This window comes from Schistocerca serialis, chromosome 3 (assembly GCF_023864345.2).
Source record: "Schistocerca serialis cubense isolate TAMUIC-IGC-003099 chromosome 3, iqSchSeri2.2, whole genome shotgun sequence".
Classification (NCBI taxonomy): Eukaryota; Metazoa; Arthropoda; class Insecta; order Orthoptera; family Acrididae; genus Schistocerca; species Schistocerca serialis.
In genome coordinates, this window is record NC_064640.1 from 307,746,416 (window position 1) to 307,766,174 (window position 19,759).

The window sequence follows — 19,759 nt, forward strand, 5'->3', positions numbered from 1 at the left end:
AAACTTTCACAACTGTTTTAACATCATATAGGTAACTGGACATAGAAAAAAGGTGTTTCATTTCCTCCCTTGATGTGCCTCAAAAGACTATTATTCCCTTGTCGGTTATGAGTATTGAATTCACTGGTTACAGAGAAAATATTTTGGAGGAGATATTTAGTTCTGGTCTTGTCTGGGGTCCAGAACCACATGAATCATTTCTTTTTATGTATGTTCAGAACAAATGTTGCTGGTGGCTCTCTTCACGGCAGACTTTCCTGAACAAACAGCACCTGGTAAAGTTTTCTTGATTTTGAGAAAACCTAAAATATTACTTTGAACAGCTCCAGTACTGTAAGTTTTGTGGATGTTTTTTTATGTTAACATGCTTCTGTCTCTTTCTTGGACATTTTAGGTATTGAATAGATGACTTTCTGCTCAACCATCTTGACTAGGGTAATGGTGCCCCTTAATATGTTTGCAGAACATCTTTGCTGTCACAATCAGACAAAGAATTTTTGTGATGAAGGAGTTCTATTGAGTATTCCTTATTCATGGATTGTTTCTCTATTTCATTCCCCTCTTCTTTTTACCTGGGATTCGTGTTTATTACTTTGCTAAGTGTAAAATGATAACTGATCAGGATCATGTGAAATTTTACAGAAGAAAATATCTGAGAAACAGACTGTATTGTAAAACTATAAAGTAAATCATGTTACATCTGGACTGAGCACGACCCTGCAAAGGCACTTGAACCATAGGAAAACTTATTTCTGTATGCGCCAGTTTGGTACTCTCCGACTTCCACCCATTTTCACGTTTAGAGAAAATTGTGACTAAAGAACCTTTTGGTTCTGATGGAGAGGCTATAGCACCTGTAGATGAGTTGTTTTTGCATATCTTCCAGAAAGCAAATACACTCTCTGTAATAGCTTTGGATGAAGTGCATTGGTCTAAATGTGGGATGTATCAAAAAACAGGGTACTTTTGCACTTTGATGTATTTCACTGCCAGGCAGAGGAATTATTTTGTTCCTCACAAAAACTTTTATTGATGAAACTATCTGGCAATGGTATACCAGCTTCCAATCACTGAATTTTGATAATGTGACTTTTACCATCTCCTTATTATGCTGTGTTGTCTAACATGAGTTTTTGTTACTCCTGTGGGTTAACCTGTGACTGTGTTGCTTGTTATACGAGTCTGTAGTCTGTGTTTTAATGGAGTGAATTATAGTTTTTGATAGTATGGCTGCTTTAGCCCGCCCGGTTGTCCGTGCGGTCTAACGCATGGCTTTCCGGGCGGGAAGGAGCGCCTGGTCCCCGGCACGAATCCGCCCGGCGGATTTGTGTCAAGGTCCAGTGAAGCGGCAAGTCTGTGGATGGTTTTTAGGCGGTTTTCCATCTACCTCAGCGAATGCGGGCTGGTTCCGTTTATTCCGCCTCAGTTACACTATGTCGGCGATTGCTGCGCAAACAAGTTCTCCACGTACGCGTACACCACCATACTCTACCACGCAAGCATAGGGGTTACACTTGTCTGGTGTGAGATGTTCCCTGGGGGGGTCCACCGGGGGCCGAACCGCACAGTAACCCTGGGTTCGGTGTGGGGCGGCGGAGGGGTGAAGTGGACTGCGGTAGTCGTTGTGGGGTTGTGAACCACTGCGGCTGCAGCGGGGACAGAGCCACTCCGTCGTTTCTAGGTCCCCAGTTAACATACAATACAATACAATACAATACAATGGCTGCTTTGAATATTATATGAAGAATTACATCTCTCTATTAGTTAAGAATTAGAGGAGTTTGGTATAGTTTTGTGATGTGTGTTTTATGTAAACTACCTGTTAAGCATAGAGCGTGAAGATTTTAATTTGTGTGTTTTTGTATATTAGCACTTACACATGCCACTGCTCTTACACATTTCATTTAGATTTGGATTACTTCCTAGTTTTTACATTGTAACCAACATTCAACTTTTTATAGTTTTTTGTGTATGCTGAAGACTCCATTATTGAGCATCAAGCAACCTGTCACCACAGACTCTCTTCCCAACCTACTGACTCTGTACTTCTCACCAAAACTTTATATAACCTTTAACAGAAGAAACTTGGCACCAGTAGGTTTACTCTTACGAAACTTGAGACAGGGCCTCTTCAGTATTCGTGTGCTGCAGCTCTCACTCAGAAAGTGGAACTAAAGAATGAAACTGCTGTTCCATACTTAAAATATACTGCAGTTTATGATATAGATATATAAAGTGAAGCAACACAGTGGTTCCAGTATTATTTTATTGTCATTGGTGGGATTATTTTTATGAAAAATATCAAGACTCTAGTTTGGTGGTGGACAGGGGTGGGAGTATGATTTAAATTTTACTTCCTGCATCTTAGTGATTATTGTGTTTTGTATCTGTTACTGCACCCTTAAATTTTTTTTACTATTTTATTAATTGGAATACTTCTCATTGTTGTCAAATTTTCATTTAGTGTACCTGAAACACAACCATGGCCCACAAATTTATCATCACCACCACCATCACCACCACCATCACCAACATCTGTCGATGCTTCATTAGGTGAGTTGTTTGAAATCTCTTTTAGTTTAATATAGAAATGGAAATAAACCTGACCTAAACATTAGTGGCTAAGCATACGTGCATCAGTTTGCTGCTTTCCTAGATTCTTTCTTAGCAACTTCTGCTGCAAGTACTGTAGCTACCCTTAATTAAAATAATGCAGTTACAAAATGTACACTTCTGTATTATTTTACTTGTGAGGTATGCTACTTTGTTCTGCTTTCCTGCATCATCAAGTGTTCCCCATTAGGTTCAGGGGCGTATAGGTAGGGACAGAAAAATTTCATTTGAATGATAATGCACTGAACAACATAAAATAGAATTTTTTAAAATTAAATCTCTCAAAAAAATAGCTTTTATACCTGTTTTGGGTAAAAAAAAATTGCATGATAAAATGAGCATGTGATTGACATTCGTTAGCTATTTAATGTTGAAATTAGATATTAACTTTCCCATTGGGGATGATTGTGACTTGTATTCCAGTTGAAATTAATAGTTCATTTCCTGTGAAACAAGAAATGTTTTGTCCCCCCTCACTACCAACCTTAATAGTAAAACAATGTTGTGCATGATATCATTGTAGTAGTCATGGTTGAATGCTGTTTTTCATTATTGCTAATGCGTATTTTTGTAACAAAAATACCATTATTGAAAATGTAAATATGCCATGTGCTTTAAATTTGAATCAGATTAAATAATTCAGCATTTGTCGTTTGGGTAAAAGCATGGCAAATTCTGTATCTGTCGCAGTGTAAACTAAGCTTGTAATTAGTACTAACTTATGAAAATACAAGCGCCATTTCTAAACTTCTGCACAGAATGCATGCATGACCGTAACAGTGGAACGATTCCCACATGCAAAGTGTAAACTGTGAGCAAGACTATCAGCTATCACCATGAGTTTTCAATGCTACGATAATTCATGTTTTGAGTGAGAGGTGCGGTTAGAGGTGCCATGTCACGAATCGGGCGGCCACTCCTGCCAGAGGTTCGAGTCCTCCCTCGGGCGCGCGCGTGTGTGTGTGTGTGTGTGTGTGTGTGTGTGTGTGTGTGTGTGTGTGTTTTGTCCTTAGTGTAAGTTTAAGTAGTGTGTAAGTCTAGGGACCGATGACCTCAGCAGTTTGGTCGCATAGGAATTCACACACATTTGCATTGAAATGGAGAGAAAAAATGATTCAGCTCATTTGGACAGCTGCACCACTTGGTGCAGAGAGATGGTGAGCTCAGAACATTTGTACATAGTGGTTGCACCTTCTCCGACAATGAGAACATCTGAGGATGGAGGTCCAGAAAAATGACAACACTGGGTGCCAGATTTTGAGAGCTCTATGTCCTACAACAACATTACAACTGGCAGAAACAAATGAGGAACCTCAAAATGATGGGCTATTGCATTTATTCCATTTTGTGGCACATTATCCAGGAAGATCGGATGCTGTCTTCCACCCACCAGCTAAAACACAGGCACTGCTTGGTAGTGTCAAGGATGACCTTGGAGTATGGAAATCTGGGATCTGTCATGCCAATATGGCATGACTTACATAGGCCAAACTGTGGGTCCTGTCTAAGATTGTTATTGAGAACGCCAATGCCACACTAGACTGCAGCAGCCTAGCAAATTGGCAGTTGTGGAACACTGGCTATCAGAATCACATGGAATTGATACTAAGGTTTTGACACAGACATCTAACTTCTGCAACTGTGTAACTGAAGAACTTATTGAAAGTCAATTAAGGGAGCTGCTGATAAATTGTGATTGTGGCTACATCCTTCCCCACATTGAGCCTGATTAAGAAGAGGTAGACATCCTGCTATGAAATGATGACTTTAAAGGCAGAAAGAACAGCAGCAGAGACATTGCCAGCACACATCCCTGGGTGTGAACCTTGGACAGAATGACTTGGTGGTGAGAGGATCAAGGGAGAAGATGCTGGACCTCATACAGAATGCCAGGTGGGTGGGATTTGAAAAGGGGGGGGGGGGGGGGGGGAGGAGGAGATGAAACAAGACCTACACCAGCTCTGTGGTAGTCAGTTCATCAGCACACCTGATGAAGGCGACGTGATCGTTTGCCAAAACATTGTGCCCATTGGACACTGACATCTGGTTGTTCACCAATGAACTATTCTGTCATGAATTACACAGGGAGTAGTTGAAGAAGCACAATAATTGAATTCTTTTGCGGTGATGACATGTGGGAGCTGTCTAATGCAGACACTGAGTACATCAGTTCACTGTCGGATGATGAAGTGCATTGGATTGTTCTAGAAGCCACATTCATTAAAGAACAGGCCAGGGACTTCATTAATGTGACTGCTTTCATAGAGACTTCAAAATATCCCACTTTGTGCAAACTTTACTCAGTGTTAAAACAGCTTGAAGAATGTTTCAGTACTGTGGGCAAAGGAATTTTTGATGCTGATACAGATTGTTCTTGTCTTCTTTGTTTCCACTGTATCCAGCATCAGGCTGGATCTGGACATTTATGGTCCTTCTCCACTTTCCCATCTTTCTACCATTCTTCTTCCAGTCCAGATTCCTTCTTGTTAAGCTGGTCTTTATTGAGTCAGTATGTCTTGTCCTAGGTCTCCATCTTGCCCTTTAACTTTGCCTCTATCATTCCTTCTGGTATTTTCCATCTTCCATTATCTTCACATGTCCATATGATTTTAACCTGTTCTTCTCAATTATCCCATTCAACTTTTCTACTTCCGTTTCACTCCTCACATCTTAATTTTTTCACTCTGTCTGTCCTTGTTTTTCCTAAAATACTCCTTAGGAATTTTGTTTCATTAGCTTGGAGACTGCTCTCCTCTCTTCTTGTCACACAAATAAGATTTTTAAAAAGATAAAGAGACAAGTGATTCATGCAGGAATAAGGAGGGATTGAAGTGCACTGGGTTGCACCCTCAGATGAAGTTGTCAACTCTTTTGTGCTTCGGATTCAAATAAGTCTGCCTTCAAAGCCTTAGATTCATGTTTTAGCCCAAGGACGATGAGCTTGAATCCCATTAATGTAGACATGAGAAGAAACTTGCAGTCTTCACCTGGAATGGCTGATCTCAGTAGTGCAGATACTCCCAATGGGTAAAAATGAATTTTGCTGAAAAGCAAAAGTCTGTGCAGTCAAGAAATGTTGACATAGCCAAACGTCTGCAGGTAACAGGGGTTGATAATCAGAAATTCACAGTTGTGGCACTCAAGGCTACTTGGGTTCCGTGTTTCAACATAGACAGTGATAAACTGTTTTCTAACTACAGTGAAGTGCTAACAGATGGGCAGCACAAAAACTCGGAAGATAACATAAAAATCATGCCTCTCTCTCTCTCTCTCTCTGTGTGTGTGTGTGTGTGTGTGTGTGTGTGTGTGTGTGTGTGTGTGTAAGGGGGGACGTTGGGGGGATCATATAATTGCAACCGCTGTAACAGGAAGTAGGAACCTAACAAAAGATTTTTCAAATAGAAAATAAATAGGAAGAAAGTATTCCTATTAAGGGATACAGCCATATAGAAATGTCTAAATAATAATGCTGTTGCCATCTAGATACCGTTCTGCAATTTTGTATTCTCAGGTGATTCCTTATTATCCATTTGAAATCAGTTACATTTCATGTCATAGGACATGTCAAAACCATCATATTGTTTGATGATAGAAGAATGTTTATTTTAATGCCACAAATGTGGTATTCCACAGTACAAACTGAAAGTACAATGTATGGTAGATTGCCAGTGGCTACAAAGCAGAAATAGCAATTGTGTAGCAGGAAGGAAATAAAATTACAGAATGCATTATTATTTGGGAAGGTTTTTTTTGCGAAGTTGTAGTTAGTAATGTTGGTGCATAAAGTATATATGTAAATTATGAGACGATAGGTATCCTGGTGACAAGTGATTGATTTTGATATCTGACAGGCTAACAGAGACTTTGCACAAAGCTTTTGACAAAGAGTGACATGAAGACATGTAGCTTACAGATGTAACTCTCTCTATAAAGACAGAGAAGGTAGTACTAGGGAGTGGAAGCAGCAGCTGCATCTAGAATTATAAGTTTGATGGGGATTATGTACTCCCATCAAGAACTTTAAGCGTGCTGTTAGGAGACTCATTAATTATTTAATGGCAGAAGTTATGGTACCTGTGAAAATTTAATTACTTAAATTGCATATTACTGGCAAGACCACCAATAAATCCCTAGTATGTATTAGATCAACATCTATCAGGTCCAGTGGCAGTAGATGTCAACATAAGCCTTGGCAAATATTTTCTCAGCAACCAGAAAATAAGATCCTACAAAACCACTACCCTGGAAGGACACTGCCTTTGACTATTGCACCATTTGTAATCTTATAGCATACACTATGTGATCAACAGTATCTGGACACATGGCTGAAAATGACTTAAATGTTCGTGGCACGCTCCATCGGTAATGACGGAATTCAATGTAGTGTTGGCCCACCTTTAGCCTTGATGACAGTTTCCACTCTCACTGGCATATGTTCAGTCAGGTGCTAGCAGGTTTCTGCTGCACTGAGGAGAGGTATCGATGACAGTCGGTGAGGCCTGGTATGAAGTCGGCATTCCAAAACATCCCAAGGGTGTTCTGTAGGATTCAGGTCAGGACTTTGTGCAGGCCAGTTCATTACAGGAATGTAATTGTCATGTAACTTCTCCGCCACAGGCTGTGCATTATGAACAGGTGCTCGATCGTGTTGAAAGATGCTATTGCCATCCCCCAATTGCTTTTCAACAGTGGGAAGCAAGAAGGTGCGTAAAACATCAATTCAGGCCTGTGCTGTGATAGTGCCATGCAAAAGAGCGAGGAGTGCAAGCCTCCTCCATGAAAAACACAACCACACCATAACACCAACGCCTCCGAATTTTACTGTTGGCACTACACACGCGTCACTCCACACAACGTTTCTCCACTGTTCAATCGTCCAATGTTTACGCTCCTACACCAAGCGAGGCATCATTTGGCATTTATTGGTGTCATGTGCGGCTTATGTGCAGGCGCTTAACGATGAAATCCAAGTTTTCTCACCTCCTGCGTAAGTGTCATAGTACTTGCAGTGGATTATGATGTGGTTTGGAATTCCTGTGTGATGGTCTGGATAGATGTCTGCCTATTACACGTTTTCAACTGTCGGCAGTCTCTGTCAGTCAACAGATGAACCCGGCCTGTACACTTTTGTGCTGTACATGTACCTTCACGTTTCCACTTCATTATCACATCAGGAACAGTGGACCTAGTGATGTTTCGGAGTGTGGAAATCTCCCATGCAGATGTATGACACAAGTGACACCCAATCACCTGACCACATTTGAAGTCCGTGAGTTCTGCGGAGTGCCGCATTCTGCCCTCTCATGATGTCTAATGACTACTGAGGTTGCTGATATGGAGTACCTGGTTGTAGGTGGCAGCACAGTGCACCTAATATGAAAAACGTATGCTTTTGGGGGTGTCCGGATACTTTTGATCACACAGTGTATCTTAGTCCATGGCAAGCATACCAAATATTTATTGACAATCTACTATGTGAATTCCAATGAGGTTTCCACAAACTCCATAACATGATACCTGCTTAAATAAAAGGAACAGACCATCTGAAGTTAGCCAGGATGAGACAATAAGTGACTGTTTTGTGCTATTAGAATTCAGCAAAGCCATTGATACTGGTGACTTCAACATAACACTTTCCAAACTTAGTAGCCTAAATTTTTCTCTGATTGCAGCAAAATGGTTCTTCCCACACCTCACATCCCACCAACAGTGCATAATGTCTTGAACTATAAAATCACACTGGAGGAAGGTTGTATCAAGCATTATACAGGGTTTGATGTAAGCTTCAATACACTTTTCATTGTACTTAGTGACACGTCACAGTTTTGCCACACTACGATTAACATTTGTGTGCGGATGTGATCTCCAGTTCTACATAACTGCAAAAGCCATTAACTCAAATATAGCCACCAAGAATGTAAGTGCTGTCTTGTATGTTTTATTACAGTGGAGTCTGACTATAGGATTCAAATTCAGTCCATCCAAAACCCAAGCAGTTGTGGTTCATCATTCAGTTCTTATTAACTCAAAATTTGGGGAATCCCATATTTAGTTTGAAGTGGGACAAACACAATTTTATCTTGATCGGGAATAATATTAGATGGGAAACCTAAACTGGACTGAACACACAGCTATGGTATTCAAGAAGGCATCATCTCTTCATTCACTACAAAAATATAAAAAACCCCTTCCCTTTGAAACTTGAACAAACATTTGAAATTTAATCCTAGACTACAGTGATATTATCCTGTAAGGACACTCTCATGAACTCTCATGGTATGTGGAGCTAGTGGTGAGCACATGTATAAAATATATCCATTCGTCTCATTATTTTGATAGTGTTTCACCTTTTTATGCACAGTCTTCCTGTTTGTATGTAGACAGTTGCATAATATCCACACACACTCTCTACTGAGCAGTGTGTGTGGTTTTTCCCTCTCTCCCCTCAACCTTAACATACTTATCAGAGCACAACAGCAGAAACACTAATTTCCATAAAGGAAAAATGCTTTCTGCCCCACTCCATCATATTGTTGCCTTCTCTAAATCCTTTTCTATAGCAAGAACACAGCTCTGGCGTGATGTTTTCACAATGTCATCGATTTCTCTCTCTGTTTCTAACTTCAGAATGTCTTCCCTTGATTTTAATCCACCCTTTACACTAGTACAGCTGAGTAACTTCTTCTGCCACCAGATTTTTCCCATGGCTCAAAACCCCTAGGTGTAACAACCTACCTGCATTTTTCTATCCTAGATCCCATTGCACAGTAACATTCTTATTTTTGGATCCTTCTTTCTGTTTATGTCAACATTCTCTGTATAGTAGTAGTAGTAGTAGTAGTAGTAGTTTTTGGTGTTGTTGTGAAGTTATTGGAGTTGTTTAAGATTTAGATATACTGCAGTCATCTTCCTACTATTACCATACATCCAGTAAAATAATTTTGTGATTGACATTTCAGTTAGTTGAATGATAGTGCTATCTTGAGTGGCATGTGTTCACTGTTTTTCATATTTTCTAAGTGCATGCAGAGCCTTGTCATGTGTGGTTGGTTGTATGCTGACAACACTGTACCCCCTCCCACATCGACAACACTGTATCCCCCTCCTGCATCAAAAAATCACTGTAGTCTGTCAATCACAGATTTATTTTATTTGAGCTATACTATAGCAATTACATTGCTGCTGCTTCTACTTAAAACTACTACTACTACTACTACTACTACTACTAAATAATAATAATAATAATAATAATAATAATAATAATAATAATAGCAATACTATTGTTATTGCTATCATGTTATATTCATTATCGTTGTTTAAATAATCTGTAATTCAAAATGTTTTGAACATGTAAAGTGTGGACCTGTGGTAAGAGGTAAGTCTGTAATGTGACCAGGTTTATTATTATTTACAAGTCATAAAGGCTCTTCTCTGCAGAATATACTGTATTGAGCCACTTTGCTTTGTCATCACAAAAAATTTTCCAGTTGTGGCCAGAGTAATTAAATAAATAAAATATGCTTTGTAAATGCAGAGTTGAACAGACTGCTGTTGTATGAAGTGAAATCTCACACTGATATTGTGCATGTTAGTGATGTGGGAAGTCAGCAATGGAGTAGAATAAATTTTCACTCTGCAATGGAGTGTGTGCTGATATGACACTATCTGGTAGATTAAAACTGTTTGTTGGTCTGGAATTCTAACCTGTGACCTGTGTCTTTTCATGGGCGAGTGCTCTCCCAACTGGCAGGGCTGTCCGAGCAAGACTCGCAGCCCACCATCATGGTCTGAGGTGCTGTTGCCATAAGGCTATGATGGCAGGTTGTGTGTCATGTTAGGATAGCTCAGTTAGTAGGGCACTTGCCTGTGAAAGGCAAAGGCCCCAGGTTTGAATCCATGTCTGGCACACAATTTTAATCTGCCATGAAGTTTCAGTAATGGAGGAATTGTGATATCTCCTTAGAGAAGTCAAGGCAGGTTAGCTGAGCTATTGGCTAGAAGTATTGGCAAAAACGAAGACACTATCACATAGGCAAGGTGCCTGTGATAACTAGAGTCAGAAGGGAACCTTTTTCAAAGTTTTACATTAACTTATTGTGAAATACTAGAACTGTGTAGAAGTCATGTGGAAAATAGGAACACTTGCCAAAGAAGCAGAACACAAATTCAGAAACACTGAAGTACAGATTGATTTCAGTAATTTATTTTCCAACAAGTGTGTATGAAGATAGTTGTATCCCAGTTCATAATATCTTTGTAGATGAAGTTCAAAGCAAGCAAATAAATGAGTACTGGAGAGTGATGGACTATCCTGTCATCATGTACACTATGGCAACCAGACTCTAGAGCAAAACAACTTTAAAAAGTTTCACGAGAGGTAGACTGGGATGAAATATATATGAAACAAAATGCCAGTGTCAGATTTAACATTTTTTGTGATAAGTTTGTGGCATTATTTGAAAATGGATTTCCCAGTAACCTAGTTAGTAAGGACAGTAAAAAGCCATGTGAAAATTATAACCAGTTAAATTAGTGTCTTATAAACAGAAAAGTGAAACCTATATTTTTTTAACAATAAAAACAAAGATCCTGTTTTAGGTTCATAGTACAAAAATTACTTAGAATTGTTAAGAAATGTTAGGAATAAGTCTAAAAAAGTATTTGCATTATGTCTGAAATTAATAATGCAAATAACATTGTTAAATGTATGGGGAACATAGTAAAACAAGCAAGAGGACTGCAAATCACATAACAATATAATATGTCTATTGATTTGAATGTCAAGTTTATAAATTATAATTCACAGGTTGCAGATTCTTTGAGCATAATTCCTTAAAAGCAGTAGAGACAATAACATCAAGGATTTAGCAGACAAGTCAGTACGGTATTAAGTGACCTTGTATTATCAAACATATCTCCGTTCGACATTAAGAAACTAATAACTTACTCAAAAATAAAAAACCAAACAGGATTAATAGGATTTCAGCAAAATAAACCTCTTCAAATGAATGGTGATGAGTGTGGTGTCAACAATCACTGAAATGGTTCATTGCTGACCTGTTTTGTGAACTATTTCAAAAATAATATAATCTAAAATGGTGACTTGTTTCATTAATAATAATAATATTATATTAGTACGTAGTAAATCACAATTTGGATTTCAGAAAAATTTCTGTTTACACATTCACTCACCAAATTTTACAAGCATAAAATAACGAAATAGCATTTGTTGGAATTTTCCTTAACCAGTCCAAGGTATCTGACACACTTAATATCAAAAATTTGTTTGAAAAACTGACATTTTACCAATTTAGTGGTGTAGCTAAAAAGTGATTCATGACATACTTAACAAAAATAATGAAGAATGTTTTGGTTACACAATTAACAACTGTAGATCGGGATATCTTTCTGAATGGAGGTAAATCATTAATGGAGTCATTTCTTCTCATCCACCACTACTTCTGATATGTCATCTACCTGTGTTTTTATTTCATGTATTGCACTGTTCTAACATTTTAAAAATTGAGATTTACGTGTATAGTTTTGTCTCTGTTGTTAGTTATTGTACCATATACTTCTACACTCTGCAGTCTACTGTAAAGTGCTTGCCAGAGAGTACATCTCATTGTACAATGTGTTAACATTTCTTACTATTTCATTTATGTTTGGAGTGCACCTTAGGATCAATCTAATCTTGGCTTTTGTGGCCCATATGTGCCATCTAGGCAGCTCTATGTTCCTAGATTCCTCAGTTAAAGCTAGTTCTTGGAATTATGTAAGGAGGTTTACATAGGATTCATGGCATCTTTCTTCCAACATCTGGCAGTTCAGATTTTTCAGCATCCAAGTGATGCTGCAGGTCAAACAAACCAGTGATCATTCACACTGCAATTCTTAGCATACATTTGATATCCTCTGGTAGTCCTATTTGGTAAGGGTCCAATTCCATATCCCAGCAATTTGTTACTCACATATTTGTACAGATTGACTAATTCCAGTTGTCACTCATTGATACTGTAGTCGTAGGATTTATATTTTTATATTTTATATTTTTTTGATGTGCAAAATTTGTCACTGAACATTTAAAGCAAGTTGCCAATATTTGCGTCTCATTGAAATTGTATCAACATCTGAGTGAATATTTGTGCAGTATTTTCAGACAGTACTTCATTATAGAACAATGTATCATGTGCAGTCTGAGGTCACTATTAATGTTATCTTCTTCTTTCTCTTTTATTGCATCTGTCGTATGACAGGTTTCAACTGGTGGCTCTCCTTAGTGTCCTGTTCTGAACTTCTTCCTTCATCTATTTGTAAGTTCATCCTCTCCTAATGTCAGTCATCATTCCAATTGTCTTCCTACCTCTTTCTTTCAGTCCTAGTACATGTCCTGTGAAGATTTCTTCTTCTTTCTGATTACTTTCAATAACCTCCTTTCCTTCCCCTATTATTTTTCATTGCTTCTTCATTCTTAAGTCTGTCTGTCTACTTTAAGCATTTTTCTCCGTAGCCGCGTTTCAGAACATTTTAAATATCTTTTTAACTGTACATGATTCACTGGTGCATAAGACTAAACTCCAGGCATAACATTTAGCAGATCTTTTCGTCAGCTCTATTGGAATTCTTCTAGATCTTAATAACTGCTTCACCTTTTCAAATGCTGTCTTTCCCATAGATATCTTTCTCCTTATTTCTTCTGTACTGTTTCGATTCCACGTTATTAAACTTCCCAGGTAGAGAACGTATTTTACTGGTTCTATCCTTTTTTCCATCTAGGAATATGTTAACTGGAGGCTCCTTATCTACCAGGTCAGTAATGTACAAGGTGAACAGCAAGAATCTCAAGACACTTTCCTGGGGCATGCGTAAAGTTGTTTGTACATTTTTTTTTTTTTTATGACTCTCCATCTGACGTAGCATGCTGTATCCTCTTTACCATGAAACTCTTAGTCCAATTACACAAATTTTATCTGATGCCATGTATACAGTGATGAGCCAAAACATTATGAATATCTGCATAATAGCTCGTTTGTCCATCTTTCAAACAAAATACATAATTGATTCTGCATATCAAGGTTCCAACCGTTTGTTGGTAGGTTTGCGGAGGTTTGTGGCATTAGATGTGTATGCACAGGTCATGTAATTCACGTAAATAATAGGCCGCTGATTTGTGTACATGGTGATGACACTCCAATAGCGACCCAGATGGATTTGATAGGATTTACATCAGGCGAATTTGGTCTCTGGGATGTCAATGTGAGTTCACTATAATGCTCCTCAAACCACTGTAGCATGCTTTTGGCTCTGAGACATGGACAATTGTACTGCTGAAAGATGATATTGCCATCCTGGAAGTTATCAAGCATGAAGGTATACAGGTGGTTCACAGCTGTCAGTGTGTCTTTGATTACTACCACAGGCCCCATGCAAGTGCAGGAGAATGTCTCATGTAGCATAACATGGCTCCCAGCAGCCTGTGTCAGTGGTGCGCTGCACGTTTTGAGCCACCATTCACATTGATGGTGGCATATGTGGAGACCTGGCGTAGCAAAAATGTGATTCACCCGAAGATCCAACACGTTTTCATTGATCGACAGTCGAATCCCAATGGTCTGGTGGCCACTACAATCGTAATTATATTGTATTGTATTGTTTTCATGATGTTGTTGGGTCAACATTGAATACATAGGGGTGGTCTGTTGCAGAGCTCCAGGTTCAACAACATATGATAAACGATGGGCTATTAAACACTTGTGCATGCACCAGCTCTGTGCTCTTGTGGCAGAGATGCCACAGATCACCACCTATCATACTTTACAGAGCAGACAAGCCTCTGAACCCCACGTTCTATGAAGAGTTGTGGATGCCAACCATTTAGAACCTAGTGGCAGTTTCACTGTCCTCCTACATTTTTCTGTAGATGCTGAAGACATTAACAGGTGAATGTCTGACCAGTTTCATTGTTTTTGAGATAATCTTTTACAGGTTGTGCGCAATAATAATCTTCCCTTTGTCAAAGTCATTTATCTCAATGGATTTTTCCCATTTGCAGCCTATATCTTCACTAGGGTGATCCCCATCCGTATCTGGTCTGCCTACATATGGACAAATAAGATCCTACTATGGTTTTCAAAGGAATCTGACACTATTCTTCCTGCAAAATACTGACCAATTCAGGTATCGATGGTGGAGGTGGATAGCAATCATGCACCCTTCTCTCCTAAATAGACCACAGAGGCTCAATAACACTGAGAGCTGGTGACAGTGGTGGCCAGGCTCACAAAACCAGTCCTGCATGAGGTGAACTGTGTGAAAAGGGGCCCTATCATCTTGGAACGCAGCATCATTATTGGGAAACAAACGTTGTACCATGGGACTGACCTGATCAATCAAATTGGTCACATAATCTTTGGCAGTAATGCCACCTTGCAGATTAATGATGGGGCTTATGGAATACCACAACACTGCTACCAAAATCATAACTGAACCTCTGCCCCCATGTTGCACTCTTGGGATATAAATTCAACCGTAAGTCGGAATAATGTAATTTGATCAGTTAAGTCTTGTTTCATACTGTTTCCATTGCTCCATAATCTAGCTTTATGGCATTGACACCATGTTTTCCTGTTATCGGCATTTGCAACACTGATGAATGGTTTTGGAATTTCCTGCTTCTTGAAGCTCTCTTCATGTTTTGGTCCTGAGTTTGTTCGTGAGTGCGGCATTCAGTTCTATAGTGACTTTTCAAGATATCATCCTCTTATTTTTTCTCACAATCCTCTTCAATGATAATCTCTCGTGATCACTCAACACACACTTTTATGCATGCTGTTACTTAATGGACAACGTTTTTCTTTTTTTCCTATATGCAGTTTGCATTTATGCACTCACTCCTAGCTACACAGAATGTTGTCCTGACCACGACTGACACTATGTTAAAGCACGCATTTTTCACGGTGTTTCCATATTTTTGTTCAACCCATGTATATTAAATCTAGTGGCAACAAATAGACTACTTGTGAGTATTCCCATGCTCAAACTGGTATCAGGAGACCATGAAATGAAATGGTTGTAGCATCAATGATTACCAAAGTACGAAGGAAAACTATAACGAGTAGAATTATTTACGTTGTCAATAAACTATATAAAGATGCAATAACATCATATCTGAAGGGGGAACGTCACGCTCCTGGACAGGAGCATTTAGGATAAAGGTGGCTCATATTCAGAAAAATAACTGACCAAGAACTGGATAGATATGTACTTAGTAGAACCTTTTCATGACATACAGTCACTTTAATGAAACTTAAAAAGAAATAGCAACTGCTGTAAAACAAGTGTAAACCAAACCATACGACTACAGGTAGATGATCGATAGATAGACACTGAAGGAAACACATTCAGCTCTCCAGGATAAATATGTGAAGCCTTCAATTACTACTGCACATAATCTTATCTTAATACATCTCAAAAAAACAAAGAAATTATGATCATATTCAAAAGCTGTCACTTGTACCACGTACTTGTGGATGAGACAAGTACTAAAATTGAAGGTAGCAAAAGCAACAATGCTGAACTCCATTTTCAAATGTTCCTTTACAAAGGAAAATCCAGGAGCACTTCATCAGTTTAATCCTTGCAACACCATAAATAAGAGTGATATAGATATAAGTGACAGTGACATTGAGAAACAGCTAAAACCACTAAAACTTACCATAGTCCAGGACTTGGTGGAATCCTAAACCGAATTTAAATCTGAGTTAGTCCCACTTTTAACTATAACATACTGTAGAGCCCAGAATTTGCAAGAAAGCACAGGCACATCCTTATACAACAAGGATAGCAGAAATAATCTACAAAACTACTGTAAAATATCTTTGATGTCCACATGTTACAGACTCTTACAACACATTCAGAGTTCAAACCTAATGAAGTATCTGTAATAGAATTATCTCCTCCGTGCCAACCAGCATAGATTCTGCAACTAACAGTCATAACAAACCCAGTTTACACTTTTCTTGCATGATATGCTGAAAGTCATGGATCAAAGCACTCGGGTAGGTGCAGTATTTCTTGAATTTTGAAAATCACTTGAGTTAGTATCACACCAATACTTATTAACCCTATAACCATGAGCAACACAGGTGTGTTCATTCAACTCTTTCCATACAATTTCACGGAGCCCACAATTATAATGACAAACGTAATTTCTGCTCTCTTTGCATGTCACAATTCACCATTTTCCTGTCGAATAATTTTATCTTGCTCTGGAACGTTGTAAGGTGCTACTTTTCAGCCAAATCTTTTTCTGTTGCTCTGGAACACTGGCAATCATTATTTTCCTGCCTGAAATATTGGGAGTCATGTTTTCAATGTTTTCCAGTAGCACACATGTATACCTTCTCATGCTAGAAATTTTGTATTCATATTCCCGATCAGCTAGCTTATGGAACCTTGCTTTAAGGGGAGACCGAAGGCAAGTGGACTTCAAAAATTTGATTTTTTTGATTTTTGCATATTTGAAATGTCTGGTCTTTCCTGCGTGAAACAGTTTTTGTTTTATATAAATACAACAATTTTTTTCGTGACACATGATGGTTTTCTTGAGGTTCTGTACAGTGTGGCATTTAAATGCCACGCCTTCCACTGTGATAGCAAGGCTTATGACCAGGTACGTGCAGAACAACCCTATGGTCCTAGTGTCACAATTTCTAAATTAGAGTGCATTGGGCATGTCCAGAAGAGAATGGGGTCTAGGTTGAGAAGATTATTGAAAGAAAAGTCAAAAATAGTATTGGAAAATAGTAAGAAGATAGGTGGTAAACGTTGCCTGACAAATGTTGAAATAGATAGATTACAGAATTATTATGGCTTAGCCATGAGAAGAAATGTAGGGAATTTAGAATAGGGAATTTAGAAAACATGGAAAAAAGCTGTGTGGGCTATCTTTTTCCATAAGCATTCCACAAATGAATATCCAGTGCACGGTCTTTGCACGAATAATCCTGACTCTTGGTGCAAGTACAGGAGAAGCGCCAGATATGACCACAAACATTCTTTACCTGCATCAGTAATGAATGAAATTAAACCCATATTTAGAGACCTTTGTAAAGATACCATGTTGAAGAAATGTCTTCATGGGAAAATCGAAAATTTAAATGAATGTGTGAATTCTGTCATTTGGAACTGGTTACCGAAAACTGTATTTGTTCAGCTTACAACCATCAAATTTGACATTTATGATGCTATTTTATGCTTCAATGATGGTGTAATTAGAAAACTGGATGTTTTGGAATTATTGGGCATAAAATCTACTGGAAATACTGCAAAATCCTTGATGCAAATAGATAGAGAGAATCTGCAAAGCAGATATTGCTAATTTAAAATGCACAAAAGAAGCCAGACAGAAAAGAAGAGGGACCAAGAGAAGAAAAGATCAGTATGGTTCAGATGCTGCTCAGTATAGTGCAGAAAAGTATTAGTGGTAAGTAATTCTCGTCAATAACTATACTAGAATTGCAATATTAAACTTTAAATGGAGTTTTCTCAGAACTACCTTTTTTTTACTTTCAGGTACCATTATTTGATAAACTAATGGGGTTAGAAACATGAAATTTGGTCAATTTGTACTTCAGATGGTAATAAGTTATTACAAATAAATTGAGAACCACCAAACGATCAGAAACTGTTTTATAATAATTAATGTACAAAAAAAGTTAAGTTTTACTAGTGAAAGAATATATTTTTTTCCTTCAAAACTATATGAGGTATTATGTTCATTTTATTTGTAAATTGAGGCATATATGTTATATATATACGCAGTAAAAATTTCATTGTTCTATCACTTATAGTTCTTTTGAAAAGTGTACCTATTCAAAGGGTAAAATAGCATTAGCAGAATAGGGATAAAAATTGCCTTCTGTCTCCCTGTAAGATACAACACTCAGAAAGTTTATCATCTACTCTTGTAAGGTTAAATGCAATTTTCGAATTTCTCACATTATTTGTGTCACGTGTCAATTAAAAATGAACCCTAAAGCACATTTTTGGTTTTCTTGTTACGTTTCAATAATTCTATCCTTACAACTACTCTCATTATCAAATAAAAATTCCCTGCAATTTGCACGGAGGAACTGGAAAGTTGCCCACAATTACAGGGTTAATACATACATCAACACGATGTCGACCTTTTCCGCAATTGATAAATGGTCCATTTTAAGACGAGTAATGTATCACGAAGCAAATACCGTCCACACTTGTTGAATGTTACATGATACCACGTACTTACACGTTTGTGACCATTACAGCGCCATCTATCAAAAAGTGAAAAAAGAGGTCCAATTAAAACATTCATATTTCTTTACGTACTACACAAATATTTAATTAAAAATGGGGATTCCTATTTTAAAAAACGCAGTTGATATCCGTTTCACCTATGGCAGCGCCATCTAGTGGGCCCACCATGGCGCCATCTAGTTTCCTCCTTCAAGCTAGATGAGTTCAGTTCTTTGTAGTTTTTTCGTTTTATGCTTATTTCGTGAGATATTTATCTCGGTCACTATCAATGGATCACTCTGTATATTGTTGCGGTATCCTTGAGACAAAGTGTGGCACATTTGATTTTCAGTGCCCTTGAAATGTTGAATTGGCATGGATATCTCCTCTGCTGTCTTTTGCCTTTTAAATATAACTGTATTCAGCTTCACTCACTGTCACATTTTTAAGGTGTGTTTACACTTGTGCACTTTGCAACTAACCGCCGTGCGGTTGTAGCTTGCTCGCACATGGAAGTAGAGGTGCCCTCTGTGAACACAGGTGTGTATGGAATGACTTGCACACACATGTTGAAGGAGAAGCATGCAACCTACATGCCTGCCTCTACTTCCGTGTGTTGCAAGCACAGTAGCACAGCCTCTGGGCATAATGCGCACAGGTGTAAACACACCATTAGAAGGCACTGGTATTGGCAATTGTTCACTGTTGTATAAAGACCGTATAACATATGGTAAATTAGGATACAACAGTTTTCTTTGTTTTTAAGGTGATCCCATCTATCTAACAAAAAATATGTCTGTTGTGTGATCTGCTGATCCCTCCAGACCATGGGAACAGCAAAGACTATGTGGTGTGATCCTTGTAACCAACC

At 38.3% G+C, this 19,759-nt stretch overlaps 1 protein-coding gene across 4 annotated transcripts in view; it reads left to right on the plus strand.

The window, feature by feature from the left end:
• The window catches only part of LOC126470102 (oxysterol-binding protein-related protein 11-like), a 197,960-nt gene that overhangs the window by 81,866 nt on the left and 96,335 nt on the right, over positions 1-19,759 (plus strand). For all 4 annotated transcript variants that reach the window (XM_050097675.1, XM_050097676.1, XM_050097674.1 and 1 more), the window contains one exon: positions 2,465-2,553. In XM_050097675.1, the coding sequence (XP_049953632.1) occupies positions 2,465-2,553 (89 nt within the window). The remainder of the gene's footprint in view (positions 1-2,464; positions 2,554-19,759) is intronic.